Here is a 23,912-nt window from a genome sequence, read left to right on the forward strand (position 1 = left end):
CCCAGTCGGGGGGGAAGGGAGGACAGACGGACCCAGACCCCAGTCGGGGGGGGGGGGGAGGGGAGGGGAGGGGAGGAGGGGACAGACGGACCCAGACCCCAGCAGCAGCGGGTAGAGGGACAGACGGACCCAGACCCCAGTCGGGGGGGAAGGGAGGACAGACAGACCCAGACCCCAGCGGAGGGGAGGGGAGGGGAGGGGAGGAGAGGACAGACGGACCCAGACCCCAGCAGCAGCGGGTAGAGGGACAGACGGACCCAGACCCCAGTCGGGGGAGGGAAGGGAGGCCAGACGGACCCAGACCCCAGTCGGGAGAGCGGAGGACAGACAGACCCAGACCCCAGGCAGCAGCAGCGAGTGGAGGGAGCGCGCAGCTTGCGCTGGGCAGAGCCGCAGACCCAGGGCTGCCCCGCCACCTCCCCGCCGGGCCCGGCTCCCCTGGCCGGGCAGTGCAGCTGGCATGAGGGCGGAGGAGCCCCTGTCTCTCGCAGGGGCCGGGGGCGGCTGCGGAGAGGCGGAGGCGGCCGGGGAGGAGCGGAGCGGCAGCGGCAGTTGCTGCAGCAGCGAGCGCCTGGTGATCAACATCTCCGGGCTGCGCTTCGAGACCCAGCTGCGGACCCTGTCGCTCTTCCCGGACACGCTGCTGGGGGACCCGAGCCGCCGGGTGCGCTTCTTCGACCCGCTGCGCAACGAGTACTTCTTCGATCGGAACCGGCCCAGCTTCGACGCCATCCTCTATTACTACCAGTCCGGGGGCCGGCTCCGCAGGCCGGTCCATGTGCCCCTGGACGTCTTCATGGAGGAGATCCGCTTCTACCAGCTGGGCGAGGAGGCCATCGAGACCTTCCGGGAGGACGAGGGCTTCATCCAGGAGGAGGAGAAGCCCCTGCCTCAGCAGCACTTCCAGCGCCAGGTGTGGCTCCTTTTCGAGTACCCGGAGAGCTCTGGGCCGGCCCGGGGCATCGCCATTGTCTCGGTGCTGGTGATCCTCATCTCCATAGTCATCTTCTGCCTGGAGACCCTGCCCGAGTTCCGCCAGGAGAGCAAGGGCGCACCGCCGGGCTTTGCGGAGGGCGCGCACCGGGAGGACGGGCAGTTCTTGCTTCCTGAGCAGCCAAATGGCACCCCGTCCCCGATGCACCCCTCTCCCAGGGCAAGCCCCTTCTTCACTGACCCCTTCTTCCTCATCGAGACCCTGTGCATCATCTGGTTCTCCTTCGAGCTGCTGGTGCGCTTCTTCGCCTGCCCCAGCAAGCCCGAGTTCTCCAGGAACATCATGAACATCATCGACATCGTGGCCATCATCCCCTACTTCATCACCCTGGGCACCGAGCTGGCTCAGGAGCAGCAGCAAAAACAGCAGCCTAGGAACAACATTAACAACAACGGGGGCCAGCAGCAAGCCATGTCCCTGGCCATCCTCAGGGTCATCCGCCTGGTCAGGGTCTTCAGGATCTTCAAGCTCTCCAGACACTCCAAGGGGCTGCAGATCCTGGGGAAAACCCTCCAGGCGAGCATGAGGGAGCTTGGTCTCCTCATCTTTTTCCTTTTCATCGGTGTGATCCTCTTCTCTAGCGCCGTGTATTTTGCTGAGACTGATGACCCAGAATCTTTGTTCACCAGTATCCCAGATGCTTTCTGGTGGGCAGTAGTGACCATGACCACTGTGGGCTATGGGGACATGTACCCTATGACAATCGGGGGCAAGATCGTGGGCTCCTTGTGTGCCATCGCTGGCGTGCTGACCATAGCCCTGCCTGTACCTGTCATTGTGTCCAACTTCAATTACTTCTACCACCGAGAAACTGAGCAGGAGGAGCAGTGCCAGTACACCCATGTCACCTGTGGCCAGCAGCAATCTCCTTTCTCGGCGCCTAAAAAGAGGGACAGTAATCAGTCCCTCAGTAAATTAGAATTTCTGGAGGCAGAAGATTTAGAATCTATGAAATATCCCAACTTCATTCCAACCAGCAACCAGGGCTACAGAGGGAAGAAAATGCTGACAGAAGTGTGATCAGCTTCTCTAACAGGGTGTGGAATAAGACTGGACTTTTACAGTTCTTCTACCCTCGCCCCATTCTCCTGGATCCCAAATGCATAGCCACAAGCTGCTGCACATTCTCTCTCCCAGTAGTAGCTGCATATGTTCAAGACAAAACACCAGACTGCGAATTGTGATGCCGAAAACAAATTGCTTGTGATTTGGACACTCCTGTTCTTGATTGCTATGTCTCATTAGCTTGTGCAATTGGACATTCTTTTGCCTTACTCTATAGACCAAGGGAGCCCACCTGTTGTCCCCTTCCCCTTCCATTTTATTTTTGGCATGGGGCGGAGCTTTATTCCAGTTGTAACTCTGAAGACTAATTATTCTAGTACATCGACAAAAGAAAAGCCCAGGCCACGTTTGTTGCTAAAAGATCAGGCAGGGAATAGATCAAATGGGCTACTAACAGCTGTCTCAAGCTGTGGCGGTGAATTCCTGTGCTGGTGCAGTGACCTTGGTTGGGGGATCAGTCATGCCTGCCTTGCGGTTGCCTTGGGAGAATGGAAATGTTGGATCCAGCATTGCATTGTGTTCTGCAGATGTAGGGAAAGTCAACGAGTGCCCTACCTCTGACACTTTCCCCTGGGTTTGCACTGCAGTACACATGTAAGGGCCTGTTTGTTATAAGATTTTCAGATCTAAAAGCACTTTAATTTTTAACTAATTGCGACGATAGAAGTTGTGACCAATATTCGCCATCTGTGGCATGGCAGAAACAGTTGTTTTTTTAAATTTATAGTAATTATTTTCTTATTCTTTGTGTTTTGAACAAATTTCACCTTTGTTTCCATCGGTGCCCTAGTGTTAATTATCATTTATCATAGCAACACCATCTTTGTGCCTGTAAGTGACTTCCTATGCAAGGCACGTTTGGGCTAATTCCTTTGTCTTCCAACACGTACCACATAAGTGTTTTAATGAAATGTACTTTATGCTACAAGTATCCAGTTCTGTACTTAGCGGGAGCCGTTGACTTCACTGGGGTGTGGAGTTCTGAATTTAAGGGCTTGTATAGATTAGGGAGATTTGCAATGGTGTAGTTACACTGCTGCAGACCCCTGCTGTAGACACACTGCGTCAGTGCAAAATGGGGCTTACATTGGTATGACCAGCCCACCGGGGTCAGTCACACCAGTATAGCTGTGTCATTAGGGGTATGCATTGCCACCAGTGCAAATTTCCCTAATCTATCTAGATAAACCCTAAAGGCATAACTGGGATCTTTTGAATGAGGACCAAGACCTAAAGGCCTAATCTTGGAAAGATGCTGCTGTCTTAACAAGAAATACCCAAAATGTAAGTTTAGATGGAAGGTGCACCAAGATCATTCATATACTCCAGGTTCTTATGAGAGCACCATTTGTCAGCAGTGCAAAAGGCACACGCCGGTCTGAAGCATTATGCTTATCAGTGAGCACATTTTACATCTCAAGGTACATCTACTGTATCTCAGATCATCTCACTATTTAAAATAACTCTGCCTTTTTTCTGATTTTTTAAAAAAATTGCTCAACACCTTTCCTTGTTGGAGAGCAAGTGGGGAGGAAAGGGAAATTGATGGTTAAGCCAGACTTTATCATGGTCTTTCCTCATTTAAGCCCTGATCCTGCACTGAGAACTGCGTGGGCAAACCTCAACACTTTTGTGCTCACCCCGAGTCCCACTGACTTCAAAGGGGCTCTGTATTGGGTGCAGTGATCTCTCTGCACAGTTCTTAGTGGAGGATCAAAGCATTAGGCCTTGATCCTTCTCCTACTGAAGTCAGTAGCAAAAACTACTGTGGATTTCCATGCTGCAAGATCAGGTCCTTAGGCCTGATTGTGAGATGTGATGAGTACTATCAAATCCCATTGAAACTGATGGTAGCTGATAGTTCAGCACAAAGCTATTTTGTTTGGTTGTATTTCAGGAAGACTGTTTTACATAATGAATTATTATGATTTTTTTTTCTATGGCGGAGGCTGTTTGTGCTCAGACTCTTTGTGGTACCAGCAGGTGTGCAGTAGCTCTGCTGAATGGCCTTTTTGAGAGACACCGCTTGAGGTATCCAGGGCACTGCTGTCTCTCAGCACAATGCCTGTGCTATTTTTGGGGTTGTTTTTATGTGTGTGTATTCTAGCTGCTAAAAGTTTCCCTAAACTGAGATATAAAAAACTCAGATTAAACAAAAGTTCAGGAGGAGAGACAAGACATACTGTTATCTGCTGCAGAAGCTTAAATTCCTTAGCCCATTTCTTCCCTGGGTCCTGACACCGGCATCATTGATTGGCAGAAACCCTTGTCTTCTAAGACATTTAGATTCAGACCAAATTGCTGGCAGGACAATCTCCATAACCTAACTCCAGCACGAAGGTGTGGTCCAGGTGTCCTAGAATTGTTTGTTTAAGGGATGCTCTCCACTTAAATGTGGGGCTTTTGTGGTGTGTGTAGGTTTTATGGTCAATAGAAATATCTCTACAAAACAAAGAAACATGCTAGTGAAAGCAGTCTGCTGCAAACAACTCCCTGCAGTGTTTGCCACCCAAACTTTTCAACACTGAGAAGAACTTGCAGATGAAACTGTCTATGAAAAATACGTGAAATTGACTTTATGGATTTCCTTTGCCATAACTGAGAGGCAAAAAGGAAACAAGGGTCCAAATATGCAAACTTGGGTGCTTAAAGTTAGGCATCCAAAATCAATATTTTAAGCACTTTAGTGAACATGGGCTGATTTTTCAGGGTTGTTGAGCATTTGCAATTATTGTGGGTGCTCAGCACTTCTCAGCAGAGGGCCACTTTTATTTAGGAATTATGGGTGGGAGTTAAGAAAATGCCTGAGTGATTTAGCTGCACACATCCCACTGGCTTTCAATAGAACTTGTGCTCTCACATCACTTAGAGTGGGATTTTTGAAAACACCTAAGTTCCTGACTTTAGGCATTCATTTGGGATATAAGAGGCTGTTTTGCTATCTATCTAGCTATTTTCCTTCTTAAGTCAGAGCACATCTTTGTGAAGCATTTGTGGAAACTAGGAATCTCTAGGGACTTGTTTCCATAACAACCTCACAGACTGTTTCTCTGTACCTTGTGACTTTGGCTACAAGCAAAAACACTGGCTAAATATTCCAAGTTCCCAGACACAAACATCCCATTATTACAGCTGTTTGGAAAAGGCTATAGTGTGGGGGGTGGGGGTAGTAGTGATGGGGGGGCGGTTGGGTTCGCTGTGCTTGCCAAAGAAGTCTGCTCCCCACCCAAACACATCAAGCTCAAGACTGATTCGTGTTGCAAATATTTGAAGGCAACATTTGAAAGCAGACAATACAGCAAATCGGAAGACATTCAGTCTGTATATCTTTGCAAACAGAGAGGTCGGTAGCCATGGAAGGGCATCCTGAGGCTGTCAGTCCAATGGTTGGAGGGACAAAAGGCCTGTGAATTTGAAATCAACTGGATGCCCCATGACAGGAACCCTGAAACCTAAAGCCGTGAATTAAATAAGAGTCACAAATATTTCAATTCTCAGTAGAAAAAGAATCTTGCTGTTGAAGAGACTATTGATTCTTTCCAAGCCCTTTTGCTGAAGAGAATACTGTAGCCCTGGCTATTTCCCTAAGGGATATTTTGTACAAAATCAAGCCAAGGCAGAGTGTCTGGAGGAGGGGTGGAAGAATTCTAATGACAATTTTTTTTTTGGCCTCCTTTTGCCCTGCAGCAGTTTGGAAATGCACAAAGGATTGTCTTGTAATGTTCCAAAGACATTGCATTCTTGGGAGCTAATGCACAGACACCCCCCTGAGATGAAAATTTTATTTCTTTCGTATTGAAAGTGTTGCAACTCAGGCTTTTCAAGCATTTTCCCCTGTGCCCTGCTCTTTGAGTGTCTACAGCTGGAGAAGATTTGCTGCTGCTGTGGTGGTGAAAGTGAATTGACTGGAAGCTTCTGCCAGGGGCCCATCAGTTTAATGTAGAAAGATTCCTGTGGCAACAAAGAAGAGTGAGTCAAAGGAAATTCAGTGCAGCAAGAAGCAGGGCAGGGGGGAAAGTGTCTCTCCAGTGTGCTGGACAGAACACAGAGTCCTCCCCAAAAGGAAAGGTGCAGAAACAGCTACCTCACCTGCTGTTGCAGAAGAAGTCGGTAAGATTTTTCCCTTTCCATCTATGAAATTAACCCCTGATTTCTTTGCAGTTAAAGAGAATGATTTTCCAATTAAGATTTGAAGCCTGCTGGGAGAATCTTATCCTAGGTGAAGAGAGAGAGATTATAGAATACAAAAATAAACTATGGAACAGATCCTCAGCTGGTGTAAGTTGTCATAACTCCATTAACTTCAGTGCAGCTACACTGATTTGCACCTGAATCTGTCCCTATCTTTTTAATCAAGGAAAAAATATTCTTTGTTTAAAATATAGGGTTCCCCCTACCCCAAACCTATAGTATAAATGCTCTGTTTGCATCAGGGAAATAATGTGTGGTTTGCAACAGGTGTCAGCCACCGGTTTCCCACAGGCCCTCTTCTCAGTTACACTTATGTAAATCTGAAGCAATTCCATTGCATTCAGTGGAATCTCCCCAGATTTAAACTGGCATGAATAAGAACAGAATTATTAATACAATGCCAGAAATGTGCCTGACAGTTTACAGCCAAGTTAAAGACAGTGGAACAGCTTCTGATCTCAGTTACATCAGTGTAAATCCAGAGAAACTCTGTTTACGCTACTGTAACTGTGATCAGATTCTGATCTCTGTCCTTTCTCCTAAGAGTTTACAGTCTAAGGTCTGTATCTAGGAAACACTTATGTATGTGTTTGACTTTACACATGTGAGAAATCCCCTGAAAGTCAAAGTTAAGCATGGAAGCAGGTGTTTGCAGGATCATGGCTTAAGGTCCTGATCCTGTGACATAATGAACACCTCCCAGAGCGTGCTGTGTACCCTCATCTACTGCCAAAGTCAATGTGAGATGAAGCCATTTCCAGGAGGAGCTCAGCCCTGTGAAGGATTAGGCACTAAACTAAATTGACACGACTAACAAACATGGGAGAGGTCATGGGGAAGGTGTACAATGGCTCCAGCAGTAAGGTCATGCCCTTGCTTTTGTGATCCAGGCACACATCTTGACAGTTATGTAAGGCTTGGCTGTACTTTGAATTTTGCTTGTTTGTTTCAAAGGCCATACTGGGGTTTGTTAGGTGGGCAGAAGGGCCTGGATGTTTTAGGTCAGTCTTTTTTTTTTTTTTTTTTTTAACAATTTTGTGAACAAATAACCATGATGTTAACTGTGGGTTTAGAATTGCTATGACACAAGCATTTTGCTGGTTCCTGCAGGTTAAAGGGAATGTCCACATCTTCTCTAGTCTGAGTTAGAGAAGGGGAAGAAATAAATTTAGCTTTGCTAAATGTGCCTTTTTGGGGGGTGATTTCTGAGGAGAGATTTGGGCACACATGTTTCCATGAACAACTTAGCTTACTTAAGCAGCCAGAGGCAATGGTGTCTAGTGGTTAGAAAACAGGACTGACGGTGAGAGGAGATCTCTGTTCTTGCCTCAACTGCCACTGAATTGTAGCATGGCCTTGAGCAAGTCACTTCACCAATTTTCTCCTGTTTCCTCATCTGTTAAATTGGCATAAAGTCCTGTGTGAAGACAGCTAAAAAGTACCGGAGATACACAAAACACTTATTATTATGGCCCACATGCATTTCAAGATTCTGCTGTCACCCCAGTTTTGTACAGGTGTAATTTCACTGATTTAAATTAAATTACTCCTGATTTAACTGGGTGTGAGAGGAGAATCAGGCCCAATATCTCTTTAAGCTTAGCTGTTATTTTCTGTGCATAAACTTATGCAGGGTTCTAAACACAAGTATTTAGAATACAGCTCCTTAGCTGGTGTGAATCAGCACAGCAGCTATGCTGATTTTCACCAGCTGAGGATCTGGTCCTTAGAGTACAGCTTGGCTAATTCTCTTACATGCTCAGGAGAGAAATGAAATGGCATTTTACAAGAAAATTGCTACATCAGTGTCTCCTCTTGCTGCTTTTCAATGTGTCTGTTGTTTTCAATTAGCATGATGGCATCCATTTTCAGGAAACAGAGACCGGGCCAGATGCTGCACTCACCTTACACTGATACAGTTTTGGAATAATTCCTCTGAATGTTAGTGAAATTACTCCAGATTTACACCAGTGTAACTGAAAGCAGAATCTGACCCAGGATCTTTTCCTCTGAACAAATGCCGCTGTGCTTTTTGTACGGAGCAGCTTTCCAATGCTTCACCTGCAGCATAGGGGTGCCTCACACCAGTCAAACTTAGGGCGATGTTGTACTCTGAACTCGGCTACACCCTGACCCCTTCCCTTGAAATCACAGCTCATAGTTTAACTGAGGGCAGAATTTGGTCTGTTCTGGGCAATGCAGTGTTATCAGGTGCCCTGGTCTTATTTTTTTTTTCAGGATGGAATAATAATGGCCAGTCCTGATCCTCCAGATTGCCTTAAAATCTTTCCCATTGCCATTTTCACTAGCTTCAATCTCTCCTGCTCTGCTCAGTTTGCATTTCCTGAGACAGCAGTACCCCTCTGAGGCATCACGTTGCCCATATTCTCAAATTCATTATTGAGAACACAACCCAACATGGAGAATTTCCATACAAAATGTCTGATCATGCCATCAGTTTTGGGCAAAACTCCTATTGACTTCAACAGGTGTTTTGTGGGCAGAAATTAGGTCAGGATCTGGAGCAAAGGGAATATGACCCCAAGCTTAGCACAGTTGGTTGGGTAGCAGGGAAAGTAGGTCACTGATCTGATACCCCAACATTGGATGTCAGGGACCAGACCAGCTAGGACCAGCTGCTGGCCTGCTCCCTCACTAACTTCGCTACTAGGCAACCAGGCTCTGCCTCTCTGGTTTTTGATTCTGATCGACTCTCCAGTTCTGGCATTTGGCTTCTGTCCCTCTGGCACTGACCCTCAGCTCATTTCCTGGACTCTGCCCACTCTGGATCCAACTCTAACCAGTAGGACAAACTCTTGTTTCCCCCCTAGGCATGACTGCCCAAGGCCTGATTGGCTACAGTGGAGAATAATTGTAACTATACTGTGTCAAATTAACTCCTGGTGTAACTCCACTGACTTTAGGAAGAATTTGGAGTATCGAAGCATTGCTTAGTATGTTGCCTTTCTGCTTTAGTTCGAGTCACAGTAAGAAGTGGCTTTGATGAGTTTTTGGTGTTTGATCCCTTGAGGGACATACGTACATGCCATAGAAATTAGATGTGGGAAAAGGCCTATTAATTTCCACCTGGTCCATCAGTCTGAAGGAGCCAATGCAGGACTGTTCCCTACATTTTACCAAGCAAACACAGAACGCTTTGTTACTCTCTAAGGGCACATTCCTGCTCCCACTGACTTCATTCATGCAGGATAATCTTATTGTTAAGGCTAAGATTTAATTATGGGTATTTTTAGTAAAAGTCATGGACAGGTCACGGGCAGTAAACAAAAATTCATGGCCCGTGAGCTGTCAGTGACTTGTACTATATACCCTAGACTAAATCTTGGGTGTCCTGGAGGGGGGACTTCGGGGCACCTCTGAGGCTGGGGGCGGCCCTGGGGTGCCACTGGTGTTCTGAGGTGGAAGGTGGCCCAGGGGCTCAGCTGTTGTTCGAGCGGTGGGGGAGCATGCGCAGCCGGGGACCGCTGCTGGTGGTCCGGGGGTATGTGGCCCGAGACAGCCTCGGGGGTGAGGGGCGGCCTGAGACAACCACTGGTGCTCGGTCGGGGATGGGAGGCAGATGGCCTGAGACTGCTGCTGGTGCTCCGTGAAGGGGGTGGGAGGGCTGCTCAAGACTGTTGCTGCTGCTGGAGGTGGGGGGGGGAAACACGGGGTGGCCCTAGAGTGCCCCAGCAGTGGCCAGTGTGGCTGGCCCGGGAGTCAGTTGTGCTGGCCGCTGCAGAAGTCACAGAGGTCCCGGAAAGTCACGGAATCTGTGACCTCTGTGACAGACTCGCAGCCTTACTTGTTGTCCTTTCCATTGCTCTTTCCTTCTCTTACCTTACCTCAGGGTTGTTGTTTCCTCTGGTTTGTTTTTATCTTCATGTATTGTCCAGTCTTGCAACCCTTACTACCAGGTGTAGTTTCTACTAATTTGAGCAATCCCATTGGATTTAAGGGGTGCAGCATCTTGTATGTCTTTCTAAAAGAGATGTTCCAGCTCAACCAGATATATATGGGCTTGATGCAGAAATTAATGGTGATAGGTGAAATTCTGTGGCTTCTATGTTTCAAGCAAGAGGTCCGACTAGATGATCATAATGGGTCCCTCTGAGCTTAAAATCTGTGAATCTATATTCTCTCCCAAACACCCTTCTGTGGCACAGAGAGGATGCAGCCATGACTCCTTCTGCTTTCTGCCCTCCCCACCTCCCTTGGGACAGTGTGATCCTGTGGGCAGGTAACAAAGCAATCCCCTAAGCTCAGAGAGCGTCCTTCTGCCCACCACTAACGTAGACTATGTGAACTGTGGGAGGCTCCTTTCTCCTGACCTTACCCCAGCTCTATGTACCCATGTAAGAGCTGGGAGGAATTTAGTTCTTTGTCTGTAAAAGGATATGCTCCTTGCAGCTCATTTGCACTCCCTGTTTGATCCTGTGGTGAAGTCATCGCCTTGTGTTTGGGTCTGGAGTGGCTTGGCGAGAACTTGTTACATTTTTAAATTTTGCAAATGAGAAAGTTAAACAAAATCCTTTTCAGGCTGATCACATCAATATACATCCCAATTCAGGGAAGCCCTTAAGCACATGCTGAAGTTCCACTGGAGTGAACAGGATTTAGCACATAAATCTAATTGAGTTCAATGGGACTGAAGCACGTGCTTAAAGTTGAGCAGGTGCTTAAGAGTGGTCCTGAATGGGGGCCATAAGCCGCACTTATAGTTCTATAGCACTTATAGGATAGTTCTGCTATAACAATTATTTAGACAGCCAAGGAATGTGGTTCTTCCAAACATATACTAGGAAAATGGTATTGAATTTATTTCTGGTCCTGTTCTTGCTCCCATCGACATCAGTGGAAGCAGGAACAAATGTGGGTGTAATTCTTAATTTTTATTTGTATCTCAGGAGCACATAGGAGCCCCAAACATGGACAAAAATCCCATTGTGCTAGGCACTCTCCAAACACAGAACAAAAAGATGTTTTGAATTTTATTGAAACAAAACATTTCAATTGACCTGAAACATTGTTTTTTTAATTTCATTTTTGTAAAAAAGTTTGGTTTCTGCATCCCAGTTTGGGACCATTCGCCAGCCCTCCCCCACCCCCCCTCCTCCAATCTTGAAATTTTGTACAGGCTGGAAAATCCATTTTTCAACCAGCTCTAGTTATAACTGTTGATTGTCCATGACAACAACCAGAGTAGCCCCTGGATGTCTCCATCTTCCTCACACACCACCATGACATTCTAATGGTCTGAGATGGATGAAGTGATAGGGGAGGTGGCTGGATGTGGGCGGTGAAGGACACACTCTGAGTATGACTGCAGAGAATTTGTACATTCTGATGCTGTCTCATTCTTGGCCACAGCCCCTGTAAAATCCATACTGAGTAAGAAGGCTGGTTAATTAATCCAGACTGCTTTGCAGTGCAGTGTGCCTTAATGGAATATATAATGCCCATGAATTCTGTAGGCTCCCTGTCTTCACTCAGCAGGTGATCTTTCAGCATTTTGCTAGTAATGTGTGTTAACAAGAAGGGTTTTTTTGAAAAATACAGTCCCAATGATTTCCTGGTTGTTACAGGGGAAAGGATTGTGCCTCTAGTAGGAAAGGTGGCATTTGTCTTGCTATTCAGTCTCCCACTACTGTTTATCTCCTGTAAAAAAGGATGGTCCAGTGGTTAGAGTGCTAGACTAGGCTGTAGGATACCCCCGTTTGATTTCTGGTCCCCCACAAACACAGTGTGTGACCTTGCGTAAGTCAGTTAGGGCTGATTGCTCAGAAGGAGTTAGGAGCCGAACTTCCGTTGAAATCAGTGGAAGTGTCAGTGTAAGTAACGTCCTTTTGAACGTTCAACCCTAAGTGATTCTGTGTCTCGGTTCCCCATCTGTGCAGTGGGGATAACAGCAGTGTCCCACCGCAGCGGGGTGTTCTGAGGGTAAATACAATAATGATTGTGAAACCCTCAGATAGTAAGGGGGTCCGTATGAGTTCCTTAGATAGATATGTCCTTATGCCTGGTTCAGAGCAGGAGGTTCAAATAGGCCCCAAAGGGACCCACCTACCTGGGTATTGTAGCAGACAAGTAGTAATTCTTCCCAGCATATTGACCATGTTTGCTGAGGGTTGGAGTGTAGAAAATGTCTGAGTTGGTGTTTACCATCAGGAAAATGCATCAGTATCCTCAGAGCGTGGTTCCCCCTCAGTCTAAGAGACTATAGGTGACTAATAAGAAGGATGGTCTTATAGTTAAGATATTGGACTAGGAGTTTTGGCTTCAGTTTCTGGCTCTAGCTTGGGAAAGTTCCTGAATCTCTGTGCCTCAGTTCCCCATCTGTAAAACGAGGGGAATAACCTTCCTCTCATCTGTTGTCTTTTTTTCTATTTAAGCAGTAAGTTCCTTGGGCAGGGACCGTCCCTTACCAATATCTGTACAATCCCAAGCAGAATGGTTGGAACCTCTAGGTACTACTCTGCTACAAATCATTAATATGTGGGGAGCAAGGCTGTGAGGATCAGAGCTGTTGCGTAACTAACTGTCCAGCCCAAGTTCTGGTAACTGCTGGCTTTGTGTTGGCTAGGGGCCTGTTCCTTAGATGTGCTGAAGTCAAAGGGAGTCTGTCTCACAGGTTCAGCCCCAACGGATGGGGCTACTCTCTTGTGACCTCCCATTCCTTGTGCAAACTCTCCTGTGATTAAGGGCTAGTGAACAAAGCCCAGAGCTGACTTATTGCTGGGGTAAATTGAAAGCTGGCAGGACGCACAATGAAGGTAAGCAAAAGATTGTTGATTTTTTTTCACAGCTTGTCTGGAAGAAGTAAATCAAAGTCCATGAAGGGTTTTTCACTCTGGGATAAAGACTTAAAAGTGAGAAGGAATACAACCATACAAGACAGGAGCATAGCTTACCAGTTATTTCTGTCACAGATTTGTATTTGCTCTTCAAGCACTCAGATGCCTGCATCACACCAGTACTGAGCACTTCAAATCTGGCAGGATTATTTTTTCATGTATTTTAATAGCCTCATTAAAAAACTTAGCATCTGATCCTCCATAATGTTCTGCTGGTGTTCATGCCTTTATACTCTTTTCAGGAGTACAAGCTACAGTACAGACAATTATGGCTCCTTGTACCTTATATTTAGCCACATATTAGTGATTCAGCAACAAATATACATGAAAGGGATAAACTGCAACAGATGACAGATTCCTTGCTATGATAATATACCAAGATCTATGGGCCTGATTCGGCTAAATCTTTTTGTTTGTTTAGAGGGGGGGCAGGGTGGTATTACACAGTTTTGTGCCAGACGTGATATGTCAAGCATAAGTTCAAAAAGACTTATGCACACAGTTGTCTGGTTTTAGGGGCCAGATCCTCATCTGGTGTACATCAGCATAGCTCCACTGACACCAGAGGAATTATGCTGATGTACTCTGGCCAATGGCCATTTGCCTACTGAAGTTCCCATTAGTAGTACTAGTTGGAAATGTTTTGATTAAATGTTCTTTCATTGGAAAACGCTGATTTGTCAAAACCAAAATGTTTTGCAGTAATATACTGGTTAAATGAAATTTTCATCAAGAAATTTTCTCAGCTCCAAGATGGAATTTCTGGTCAACAAGGGAGAGACCCACCCCCAGATTAGTCAATACCCCAGTGGTTAGGGCACTCTTTCTGGCCCACTCAAAATTTAGTTAGTTATACAAAGTGGAACAGTTCTTTTAGGTGAGACTGATTCTATAGCCCAGTTGTTAGGCCTCACCTCACCTCAGACATGGGACACCTAGGTTCAGGTGTGTCAAGCAGCATGGCTGACATCTGTCACATGTTGTTTGTTCTCTCACATCTCTGCAGAAGGAGAAGCGTATGAAGTGGAGTGTCTTGCTTTGGTTGCGAGTGGGTTTTTGTTTGGTTCATATACCCGTTGCAATGTGTTTGTGGTAAAGAAGGTAAGGGCTACATTTTAGCCCAACAATACAGCATATACCTGACTCTCAGGCACTGTTTATGGATTAGTTTGTTGAGCTTTGTAAAGTGCATTGGAAATTTAGAGTGAGGTTTTCAAAAGCACTCAGTGTTGGCCTAACCCTGATCCCTTTGAAGTCAGTGGTAAAACTCCTGTTGACTACAGTGCAAGCAGAATTAGGTTAACTCTGAGCACTTCTGAAAATCCCCCTTTTACATGCTAAGTTTTCTTGGCAATTTATACAAAACAAACAGCAAGAAGGAAAGAAGGCCTCTGTGCTTCAACACCATCCACCTCTTAGTGGCCCCACCATTTCATAGTTGGTGTCAGGAATCAGGGCCTGTAGCAGAGCTAATATCCAGGCAGTCTCATCACTAAAGCTGGCCTGCAGCAGACTGTCTGATTGGCCATGCCACCTGATCTGCTGCATGGGCAAGCAGGCTGGTTCTTAAGCCATAGGCAGCAGCAGCTCACTGGCTGCTCAGTGCTGATGCCCAGCACTGTGTTTACTCCTGCATTACCTGATTCCTGCTGCTCCTGACTCTGGCTCTGTCCCTGGTCTTTGGTTCCTGATGCCAGCTCTGGCCACTAGGCCTGATGCCTGCTCCAACCAGCATACTAGACCACCTTCATCCCAGTCAGCTGAGAGATTGAGCAGCCCTTAAAATTAGGGCCCGGGGTCCTTAGCGCTAGCATGGACTGTACTAAGGCCCCAGCTGAAGTAATGGATGGCATCCAGAACCTGCAGGTGCAAGTAACTGCCCTGCAATCGCAAAATGCAGCCTTTTCAGACGCAGGTTGCTCTGCTGGCTCCTCCTGCTCCGCCTTTCCCAGAGCCAAAGATTCTTCTGCCTGACCCATTTGACAGAGATGGGGGCAAGTTTTGTCAGCTCCTGTTCCTCCTATGCCCTCAATCATTCCCTATGGACCAGGCCTGTCTGGTGCTTAGCTTGTTTGTTGCCTGGGAAGGCCTTGGCTTTCCCCACTCCTGGAATAGTCCAGCCTCCTCTTGGACATAGTTTGAATGAATTCCTCTAATTGTCGCATCACCTTTGATGACCCCAACCAGGTGTGGAATGCTGAGACAGTCCTTCAGGCCTTACTGCCAGGATGCCGGCCCGGTGCCAAATACACTGCTGAATTTCATTGTTTTGGCTTCTGACAACAGATGGAATGAGGTGGCACAGCAACATTTCTACTGGGGGTTAAACGAGGGTATAAAGGATGAGCTTGCGTGCATGGAGCCTCTGTCCATTTTGAACAATCTGATTGACCTGTGTATCAGAACTGATGATCGCCTCATGGATTGTCATCATGAGTGTACCTTGATTTTTCCGGAGGTCGTCATTTACCCTGCTCATGACACCCCTAACGCGCAGGTCTTCCCTGGCATCAGAGCTCTTGCAAGCCAGCCAGGTTCACCTGTACCTCTCTGACTTGGAGAAATACTGATGCTGGGAGTTAGGCTTATGCTTATTTTGTGGGGAAACCAGTCATGTTGCCTTGACATGTCCAGTGAAGATGAGGGCAGAAATGGAGCTGGGAAATGCCAGGTCCATAGCCTGTAGGAGTGATTCTGGGCAGAGCTGGAAATCTCCCCCATCTGGGAGTTCCCAGCACCTATGGATCACAGTCATCAAAGAAGGACCCCTGAGTGAGCTACTGGTGGAACTCTAAATACATCTATTGATTCAACTACTGTTAAGATTCACCTAAAGGCCCTAGTTGACTCTGGGGCCTCAGCTAACTTTACGGACTTGAACTTTGTTAAGACCTATGCAGTTCCCACCATATGCAAGGACTTTCCAGATCTGGTCGACACTATTGATGGGTCTCTTCTCTTCTTGGGAGCAGTAACCCACCAGACCTTGCCAGTTATGGTTATTACCCTCGAGGACACCAGGAAACCCTCCAATTTGGATTAATCTGGGCCCTTCATGCTCCTGTCATCTTAGGTATGCCCTCTCTTACCACATTCCCACATTCACTGGCAGGAGTGAACCCTACACTTTAACTCCTAGTATTGCCAGCTATCCTGACTCCCAGGATCTGGTTCACTCTGAGGTTCACACCACCCACTGGAAGACCAGGACCCTCAGTATTCCCCGCAGCTCTGTGTGCTGTGTCCAAGATTCCCCACAAATACCGTGACTTCACTGATATATTTGTCAAAGTGAAGGCGGACATCCTGCCCCAGTATCCGACTTACGATTGCCTGATTGATCTCCAGGTTGAAACCGAGATCCCATTCCATCAGATATACGCCCTCTCCAAACCTGAATTTCAGACTCTACACCTGTACTTGCAAGGGAACCTTCAGAAGGGTTTCATCCATGTCCCCAGCAGGCCCTCTCATCTTTTTGTCAAGAAGGACAGCTCTTTGTGGCCATGTATTGACTATCAAGCCCTGAACAAGATGACTGTATGAAGCTGCTCCCTGGTTCCCTTAATAAGTGAGCTCTTAAACTGCCCACCTACACCCTGTATTTTCACAAAGTTAGATCTGTGCATAGCCTATAAGCTGGTCTGCCTGCATGAGAGAGACAAGTAGAAGACTACCTTTCATACTCGATAAGGCCATCTAGTTATGCCATGCAGTCTAGGTAATGCTCCAGCAACCTTTCAACATGTTATGAATGGTATATTCCATGATATGCTGGACCACTTGGTCATTATTTACCTTAATGACATTCTGATTTTCTCTGAAGACTCAGCTCTTCACGACCAGCATGTGTGTAGCATTCTTGAAATCTATGCCAGAATCACCTATATGTCAAACTAGAGAAATGCAAGTTTGCCCAGGACACTCTTGAATTTCTTGGATATGTCATCTCACCCAAGGGACTGACAATGGATCCCCACAAAGTGGCCATCATGGATTGGGTGGCACCAAAGGATGTCTCTGGAATCTAACACTTCTTGACTTTGCTGTTTTTTATAGAGTATTTACTCCAGGATTCTCTGCTTTGGCCAGTCCTCTCAGCCAACTTTGCTGTGAAAAGGAGTCTGTTTTTCATGGTTCCCAGAAGAACAGGCTGCCTTTGATAATTTGAAACAGAAATTCATCACAACTCCCACCTTGATCCACCCAGACCCCACCAGAGTGTTTACGGTAGAGGCGGAGACTTCAAATTTTGTCCCAACCCACTGCTCCCGATCACCTTTATCTGCATGCTTTCTACTTGCAAAAAGCTAACTCTTGCTGAGATGAATTATGATATTTTGGATAAGGAACTGTGGCCATCAAAGCACCCTTTGAAGAATGGTGCCATCTTCTGGAGAGTGGTAGGTTCCCAGTCCCCAAGTTCTGACAGTAAAAATGACCAGGTACCTGAACCAGTGGCAGCCATGCAAGTCCCTCTTCATGAGATTAGAGTTTGTGGTCATCTATTGGCTGGATATAAGGAACTGGAAGGTGGATGCATTGCCGTGTAGGATGAGTACTACAATGCTGATGAGGAGACTATGTCCATGATTCTTAAGCCCTGAGACTTCATTTCTGGCACCATAGCTTCTGACCTGTTATCCTCCGTCTGCTCTCAGTTACCTAGCGATCCAAACCTATCAAGCCTTAGACCTCGGTCAGGACCAGACCTCCACAGTCTTCACATTCCAGGATGGGATCCTATACCACAAGGGACGCATCTATGTGCCCGAAGAGGCCCCTTGGATTTGAGTCCTACAATTCTGCACAATGCTGCCCTAGCAGGCCACTTCAGTCATTCCGAGACCTAGTTTCCAGGAGTGAGATGGGAGGGCTTCAAAATCTGCAGCACAAACCAGATCTGAATTTTAAGGCTTGGGTCCATCTGTACCATGTAGTTGTAGTTAAATGAATTATTTTAATCTTCTAAAATAGAATGCAAGTGATATGGTAATTAGCTAATTAGTAAGATAATTAATTAGATTAATTATTGTTTATACAACATTTAGAACATAAAAAGGCCTTTATAAATTATAAGTATTCTTAATTAGTTTGAAATCTACCAGCTGCAATTTTTTAGCAATACGAAGACACAGTCACTCCATACACTCCAGGGTAACTACCATCTTAACCCTTTTTAGCTAGACTTATCCACATCCTACCATGCTTATTCAAGCAAAATGCTCTTAGAAATTGGTGTTTTTCCCCCCAGGAATGCAGACAGCAGAATCGGGACTTATGTAGGTAAAAGGAAACAGGGAGAACATGCAGAATTCAGTTGAATGGTAATTTAACAAAGGAGAAAATGTGACTCAGCTAAACTACTGAGGAATTTCTTTGATGCTGACAGAGTGCATCTCATCCCAGTATGGGCAGAAGACACAGGGTGTGGCATAATGCCATCTTGTGGACCACATAGATATTGAGTGAGTGAGAGAGAGGGAAAAGGGGCAGTGTAAGCCCTCTCTGAACAAGACGTTGCATCCAGTCACATCCATTTAATTGCTGATGGTAACAATTAAATAAAATCTCTTATTGAAACCAAAGATTCCTTGCTTCCTCAAGAGTACTACACAGGGCTCCCATGAAGGTCAGAGGGAGCCACACAAGCACAGCTGAGGACAGAATGTGGCCACCTAGGGAAGTTAAATTCAGCAATGCACATGGAATAGGAAGGTCTTCCCCACAGATTGGGCGAATAACAATCTGACAAAACCTACTGTTCCTTCTCTGGGCAAGACTGCAGTTGGGCATTTGTGTTGTAATATCATGTCCACAGATTCCCCGTTCCTATTAATTTCACTCTGCCTATGCCAGCCACCAATGGAAAAGTGGTAATGGGATTTACAGCTTCATAAACTCATTTGAGACAGAGTTAATAATCCAAAAATTGCATCTCATTAAAGGTTGCATCACTCTTTCTAATCTGAAGATTACAGGAATCCTTCATGGATTGATATCTTTCTAGCTATCTGATCAGAAAGCCAGATCTGATTCATCTATCTGATCACTTCTCTTTCATTCTCTCACAGCATAGCAGACTAGCTGTCACATTTGCATGTTTTTATGTTATATGGAAGAATTAAAGTTTACCATGAAGACTTTTGTTTTCAGCACAGTTCATGTAACTTCTCTTCATCTTTCCAGTATTCTTCAGCGGCCCTGATCCACAAATATACTCAGGTGCCTAAGTCTCGAGTTAGGCACTTATGTCCCAGTTTTAGTCTCCTCTGTGATCTACAGAACTCCTGCTGGACCTTGTATGTGTCTATGTTTCTGCATCTGGGTGTGCATGCAGCTGCCTCACTGTAGGCATCCAAACACCTGTCTCCTGCCTAAGTCCCAGAATGAGTCATGAACTGGGGGAAGATGGCATTCATCCATCTAAGTCCTGTCTGGGGCCTGATCTGGTAGGCATGGTCAGGGATTGCCTACCGCATCAGGTTCCATTCAGAATCCATCCGGCCAGAGGTGGAGGAGGCAGTGGTGGTGCCCACCCTATAACTTTTATCCCAGTGATAAGAGCGTTCTCCTGAGAGGTGGTAGAACCCTGTTCAAAAATTCCTTCTCCCCGTCTGGTAGATTAGGGGGAATTGTAAGTGAGCCTCCCACATCCTAGGCAAGTGCTCTAACCACTGGGCTACAAGTTATCAGATGTGCAGCACCACCTACTCCTCTGGCCATTTTTGGGTGGAACGAGGCAGGCGCCTAACTTGTTCCTACAAGACACCTTAGGTGCCTGAGCCACCTTATTCCAAGAAAGGGATTCTCCTTCCTGGCTAACTAAGCAAAAATAGGTTCCTCCCTGCAGCCCAGACTTAGATGTTTATCTCTGTGAGGGGGTGGGGCTTTGGACACATCACTCTCATCAGCATCTCCCTACCTAGCTAGCTGGCTCCTTGCCTAGCATGCTGGCTTTTGTGGATCTCATTCTAAGATGCCTGTTTTCCCCCATGGATTGTATAGGGAGCCTAGGCGCCCCACTCAGGCTTTGTGGATCACGGTTTTGTTCCTGTGATTTTTCTAGGTGCTTTAAAGTCAGGGGCTGTGATGCTGAGTGTTGCAATGTAAATCCCTTTGTGTATCCATGCCTCAGTGCCTTAAATTTCCTCACTCCCAAGTGACTTCATGTCTGTAGACTTACCACTTAGCTGAACTATTTGAAAGTGACTGAACATAATATGTTTCTGAGCGACTCATGGCTCTTCTTGCGGTCAGGAAGAAGTAGCTCCTTTCAGCTATAAGAACATTTAACATTTTTAAGGTTGCTCTTTTGTAAACGTAGAATGTGCTTGATTTTTTTTAGTGTTATTCCAAAAAACACTGCAGTCCAAGGGTCAGAATGAAGGGTCCTTGCTCACGTGGAACAGTACTTTCCTCCGTCTAGAACCCCCTGACTTCAGTGAGACTTCTTGAGGAGTAAGGATCCACTCAAGCCCATGTCTTCATTTACAAGCTTTGGTTGATGTAAGTTATGTCTGTCTATGACTGCCACAATTCGTAAATCAGCTGTGCACGGGCATACTTGGCTGCATGTGTTGGCGTTGCACATACTCACCAGAAGTGCTTGTGTCAATGCAAAGTGCAGTGTGCCATGGGTAGGTTTTCCAGCATGCCATGCACCACCGTCCGGTGCAGTGGCTTCTGGGAAACTTTCACAGCACATCATGGGGTAGAAATGAGTTGCTCAGGGATGACTGGGAGTAAGGGGTCAAGTTCCCATCATGCAACTCTCTCCACCCCATGATGCTATCCATATCCCATAATTTTCATGCCTTTTTTAAAATCCCACAAACTCACATGGCACTTTTCTCTGTCCACCATCTCTGACAGAAATGTGGTGCTCACAGAGATCAGCACTGTTTTCATGAATCTTGCAAATACCGGATGCACAATCCTCTGGTATTTGAAAAACTTCAACAACAGGGGACATGACAGCTTCTTTGAGGACAGATTGCTGACGTACGTAGCGAAAAACAATCAAAGGTTGTTGGTGGCATTCAAAGGATGGCTGCAGACAGTTGAGTGCCACTTCTGGGCCTGAAAAACAAGCTCTGACTGGTGAGAGCGCCTCGTATTGCAGGCTTGCGATGACGAGTAGCAGCTGCGGAACTTCTGGATGCGAAAGGCCACGTTTCTGGATCTGTGTGCCAAGCTCCCCCCAGTTCTCCAGCGCAGGGACACCAGAGTGAGAGCTGTACTGACGGTAGAGAAGTGAGTGGCAGTCACACTATGGAAGTTTGCCATGCTGGACTGCACCGGTCGGTGGAAAATCATTTTGGAGCTGGAAAATCCACAGTGGGGCATGTTGCCAGGCAAGTGCGTAGGGCCATTCATCATATCCTGCTATGCAAGACCGTGACTCTTTGGCAATGTGCAGGACATAGTGGATGGATTTGCTGCAGGGGGGTTCATGAACTGAGGTGGGGCAATAGACACGCATCCCTGTTGTGGCACCAGCCTATCTTGCCACAGAGTAAATCAATAGCATGGCTACTTTTCTATGGTTATGTAAGTGTTGGTGGATCACTGGAGATGCTTCACTGACATCAGTGTGGGCTGGTCAGGGAAAGTGCATGACGCTCTCTTCTTTCAAGAGGGAAATTCTTTCCTGACCAGCGGATTACCATTGGCAATACTGAAATGCCAGTAGTGATTTTGGAGGACCCAGCCTACCACTGCTTCCCAGGCTCATGAGGCCGTATACCAGCCATCTAAACAGCACTAAGGAAAGCATCAACGACCAGCTTAGCCGGTATAGAATGAATGTGCTTTTGGTACATGGATGGGACATTGGCAATGTTTATTCACAAAACTGGATCTCAGAAAAATAGCTGCCTGTTGTGTCCTGCATAATATCTGTGCAGTAAAGGGGCGGGGGAAAGACAGGATTTCTGTTCGCTAATTCCAAAAGCTACGTTTAGATTTGCAGCGTATTATAGGATATATACCTCTTGGTATAGGTGAGCAAAAATGTTAAGGTAACTGCGCACATGCTGGAAGTAATACACGATGAATATGGTGCGGGCCTACCAAAATACACGTGACGCCATACCCTTCACGTGACATGGAATCCTTGGACCAGTTTGGCTACCGTTCAGAATTCCTCTCCAATTCATTTTTTGAAATGTCTGCCAAAATTTTCAAAAGTGGCCAGTGGCCTTGGAGGCGCAATCTGAGACACCTTTTAAAGGAGCTCCCTTAAAGCCTCTCAAGTTAGGCACCCCAAAAAACTCAGGCATCCCAAACCATAGGCCATTTTTAAGAATCTTGGCCTAATTTTTTTATGTTTCATTAAACATGATTTATAAAACAGTGGCTAAGATATCAGCCATAACACTCACAAACAGCACATTCCTTTTTTCCTGTGCCTCATGTTTCAGCAGTAGCTTTCTAGACAGGCCTTTTTAGATCTTTTACTTCTTATGGAATCACAGAGGTTAGAGATTAAAAAAATACTTTTAGTTGGTACAGTCTGTCATTCATTCTTCCCGGCCCCATCCAAATATATTCCATTGCATTGTCGGGTGTATCATTCCACTGCAACATTTAAAAAACCAAGATCATAGGCTGGTATTAATCAGCATAACTTCGTTGCTACACTGATTTGCACCAGCTGAGGATCTAGCCCCTTGTTTATAATGGTGCTTTAAAAGTGACTTTAGTAGAGGTACACTGATTTATACTAGTTGAATACCTGATGGCAGGGTTCCTGCTCTCTTGTTCGAGGATGCAAGTAATTTCCCCTACTGAAATCAGTGAGAGTTTATTCATATTCTGCTGTGTTAGAACAGGGCCTTAGGTATTTAAACCTAGGAGGCAAATCAGAGAACATACATGGTGGCACTTTGCCATGTGAAATGCACATTTATCATGAAGCAATGATAACCCTACCTGTACACTTCTCACTAATCCATCTCTGTCTGGACTATGTCTAACACATGCCTCTCAATTTGTCAAGGCCCAAATGTGGGACACAATGGGTGATAAAGACGCAGGAATGAGGGACCCTTCCTCCCTCCCCCAGATATTCATGTGATAAGCTTAATATGCTGTGGGATTGATTCCTTCAGTGTAAATGGCTCTCGAACCTGAGCTTCACAAGTCTTTATTTCTGATGTAAATAGTTTTCAAGACTGAAAGCGAGGTGACATCAAATTTATAGGAATGTAGGTAACTTTGGGACCAAAATGAGTTGACAACCCTTGAAATGAAAGACAGTTGAAAGGTATGTTCTAAACCTCTGAGCAACTTTCGTACCGTTGCTGCTTACTTTAAAACAACCAGCCACAAAAATGTTTCATTCCCCCCATAGATATAAAATTTGCCCCAAAGTCGCACTGGTCTGAGCTGTGCCACGAACAGTAGTCTGTCCAGGACTAGTGACAGGTTTAAGCTCTTGGGAACCATTAGGGCCACAAAAGGAAGGATGGTCCAGTGGTTAGGGTTCAAACCTGGGATTTGGAAGATCTGGGTCAGTTCCCCACTCTGCCACAGACTCTGTGTGAGCTTGGGCTTGTCACCTACTGAAAACTGAGGGGGAATTTGGAAAAGCATTTGGTGCTCGCTCTGTAGAGGTCACTCCCCCACATTTGGTCAGTCACAGTTAATATCAATGGCTTGCCATTAAAATTAATAATGTTGTGCTAGAAAAGTAAAAAAATCACTGAAAATTATTGGTCACCTATAACCAAAAGAATCAGAGTGCTTTAGGGGCTGATTCTCATCTGGACATAGTTCCATTGCACCACATCCTGGAGCTACGT

General features: G+C 46.1%; 1 protein-coding gene and 1 long non-coding RNA gene across 4 annotated transcripts in view; both read left to right on the plus strand.

Moving 5' to 3' along the window:
* The first annotated feature begins 245 nt into the window (after positions 1–245).
* On the plus strand, positions 246–5,201 carry LOC141975412 (potassium voltage-gated channel subfamily A member 6-like). Its single transcript, XM_074935768.1, has one exon. The coding sequence runs from the start codon at positions 461–463 to the stop codon at positions 2,012–2,014; it is 1,554 nt and encodes a 517-aa protein (XP_074791869.1). The 5' UTR covers positions 246–460; the 3' UTR covers positions 2,015–5,201.
* Positions 5,202–5,248: 47 nt separating this feature from the next.
* Positions 5,249–23,912, plus strand: part of LOC141975415 (uncharacterized) — a 93,208-nt gene continuing 74,544 nt past the window's right edge. For all 3 annotated transcript variants that reach the window (XR_012635913.1, XR_012635915.1, XR_012635914.1), the window contains exon 1: positions 5,249–6,169. This is a non-coding gene — a long non-coding RNA (uncharacterized LOC141975415). The remainder of the gene's footprint in view (positions 6,170–23,912) is intronic.

The sequence above is a fragment of the Natator depressus genome, chromosome 1 (assembly GCF_965152275.1).
Source record: "Natator depressus isolate rNatDep1 chromosome 1, rNatDep2.hap1, whole genome shotgun sequence".
In the NCBI taxonomy this organism is placed as follows: Eukaryota; Metazoa; Chordata; order Testudines; family Cheloniidae; genus Natator; species Natator depressus.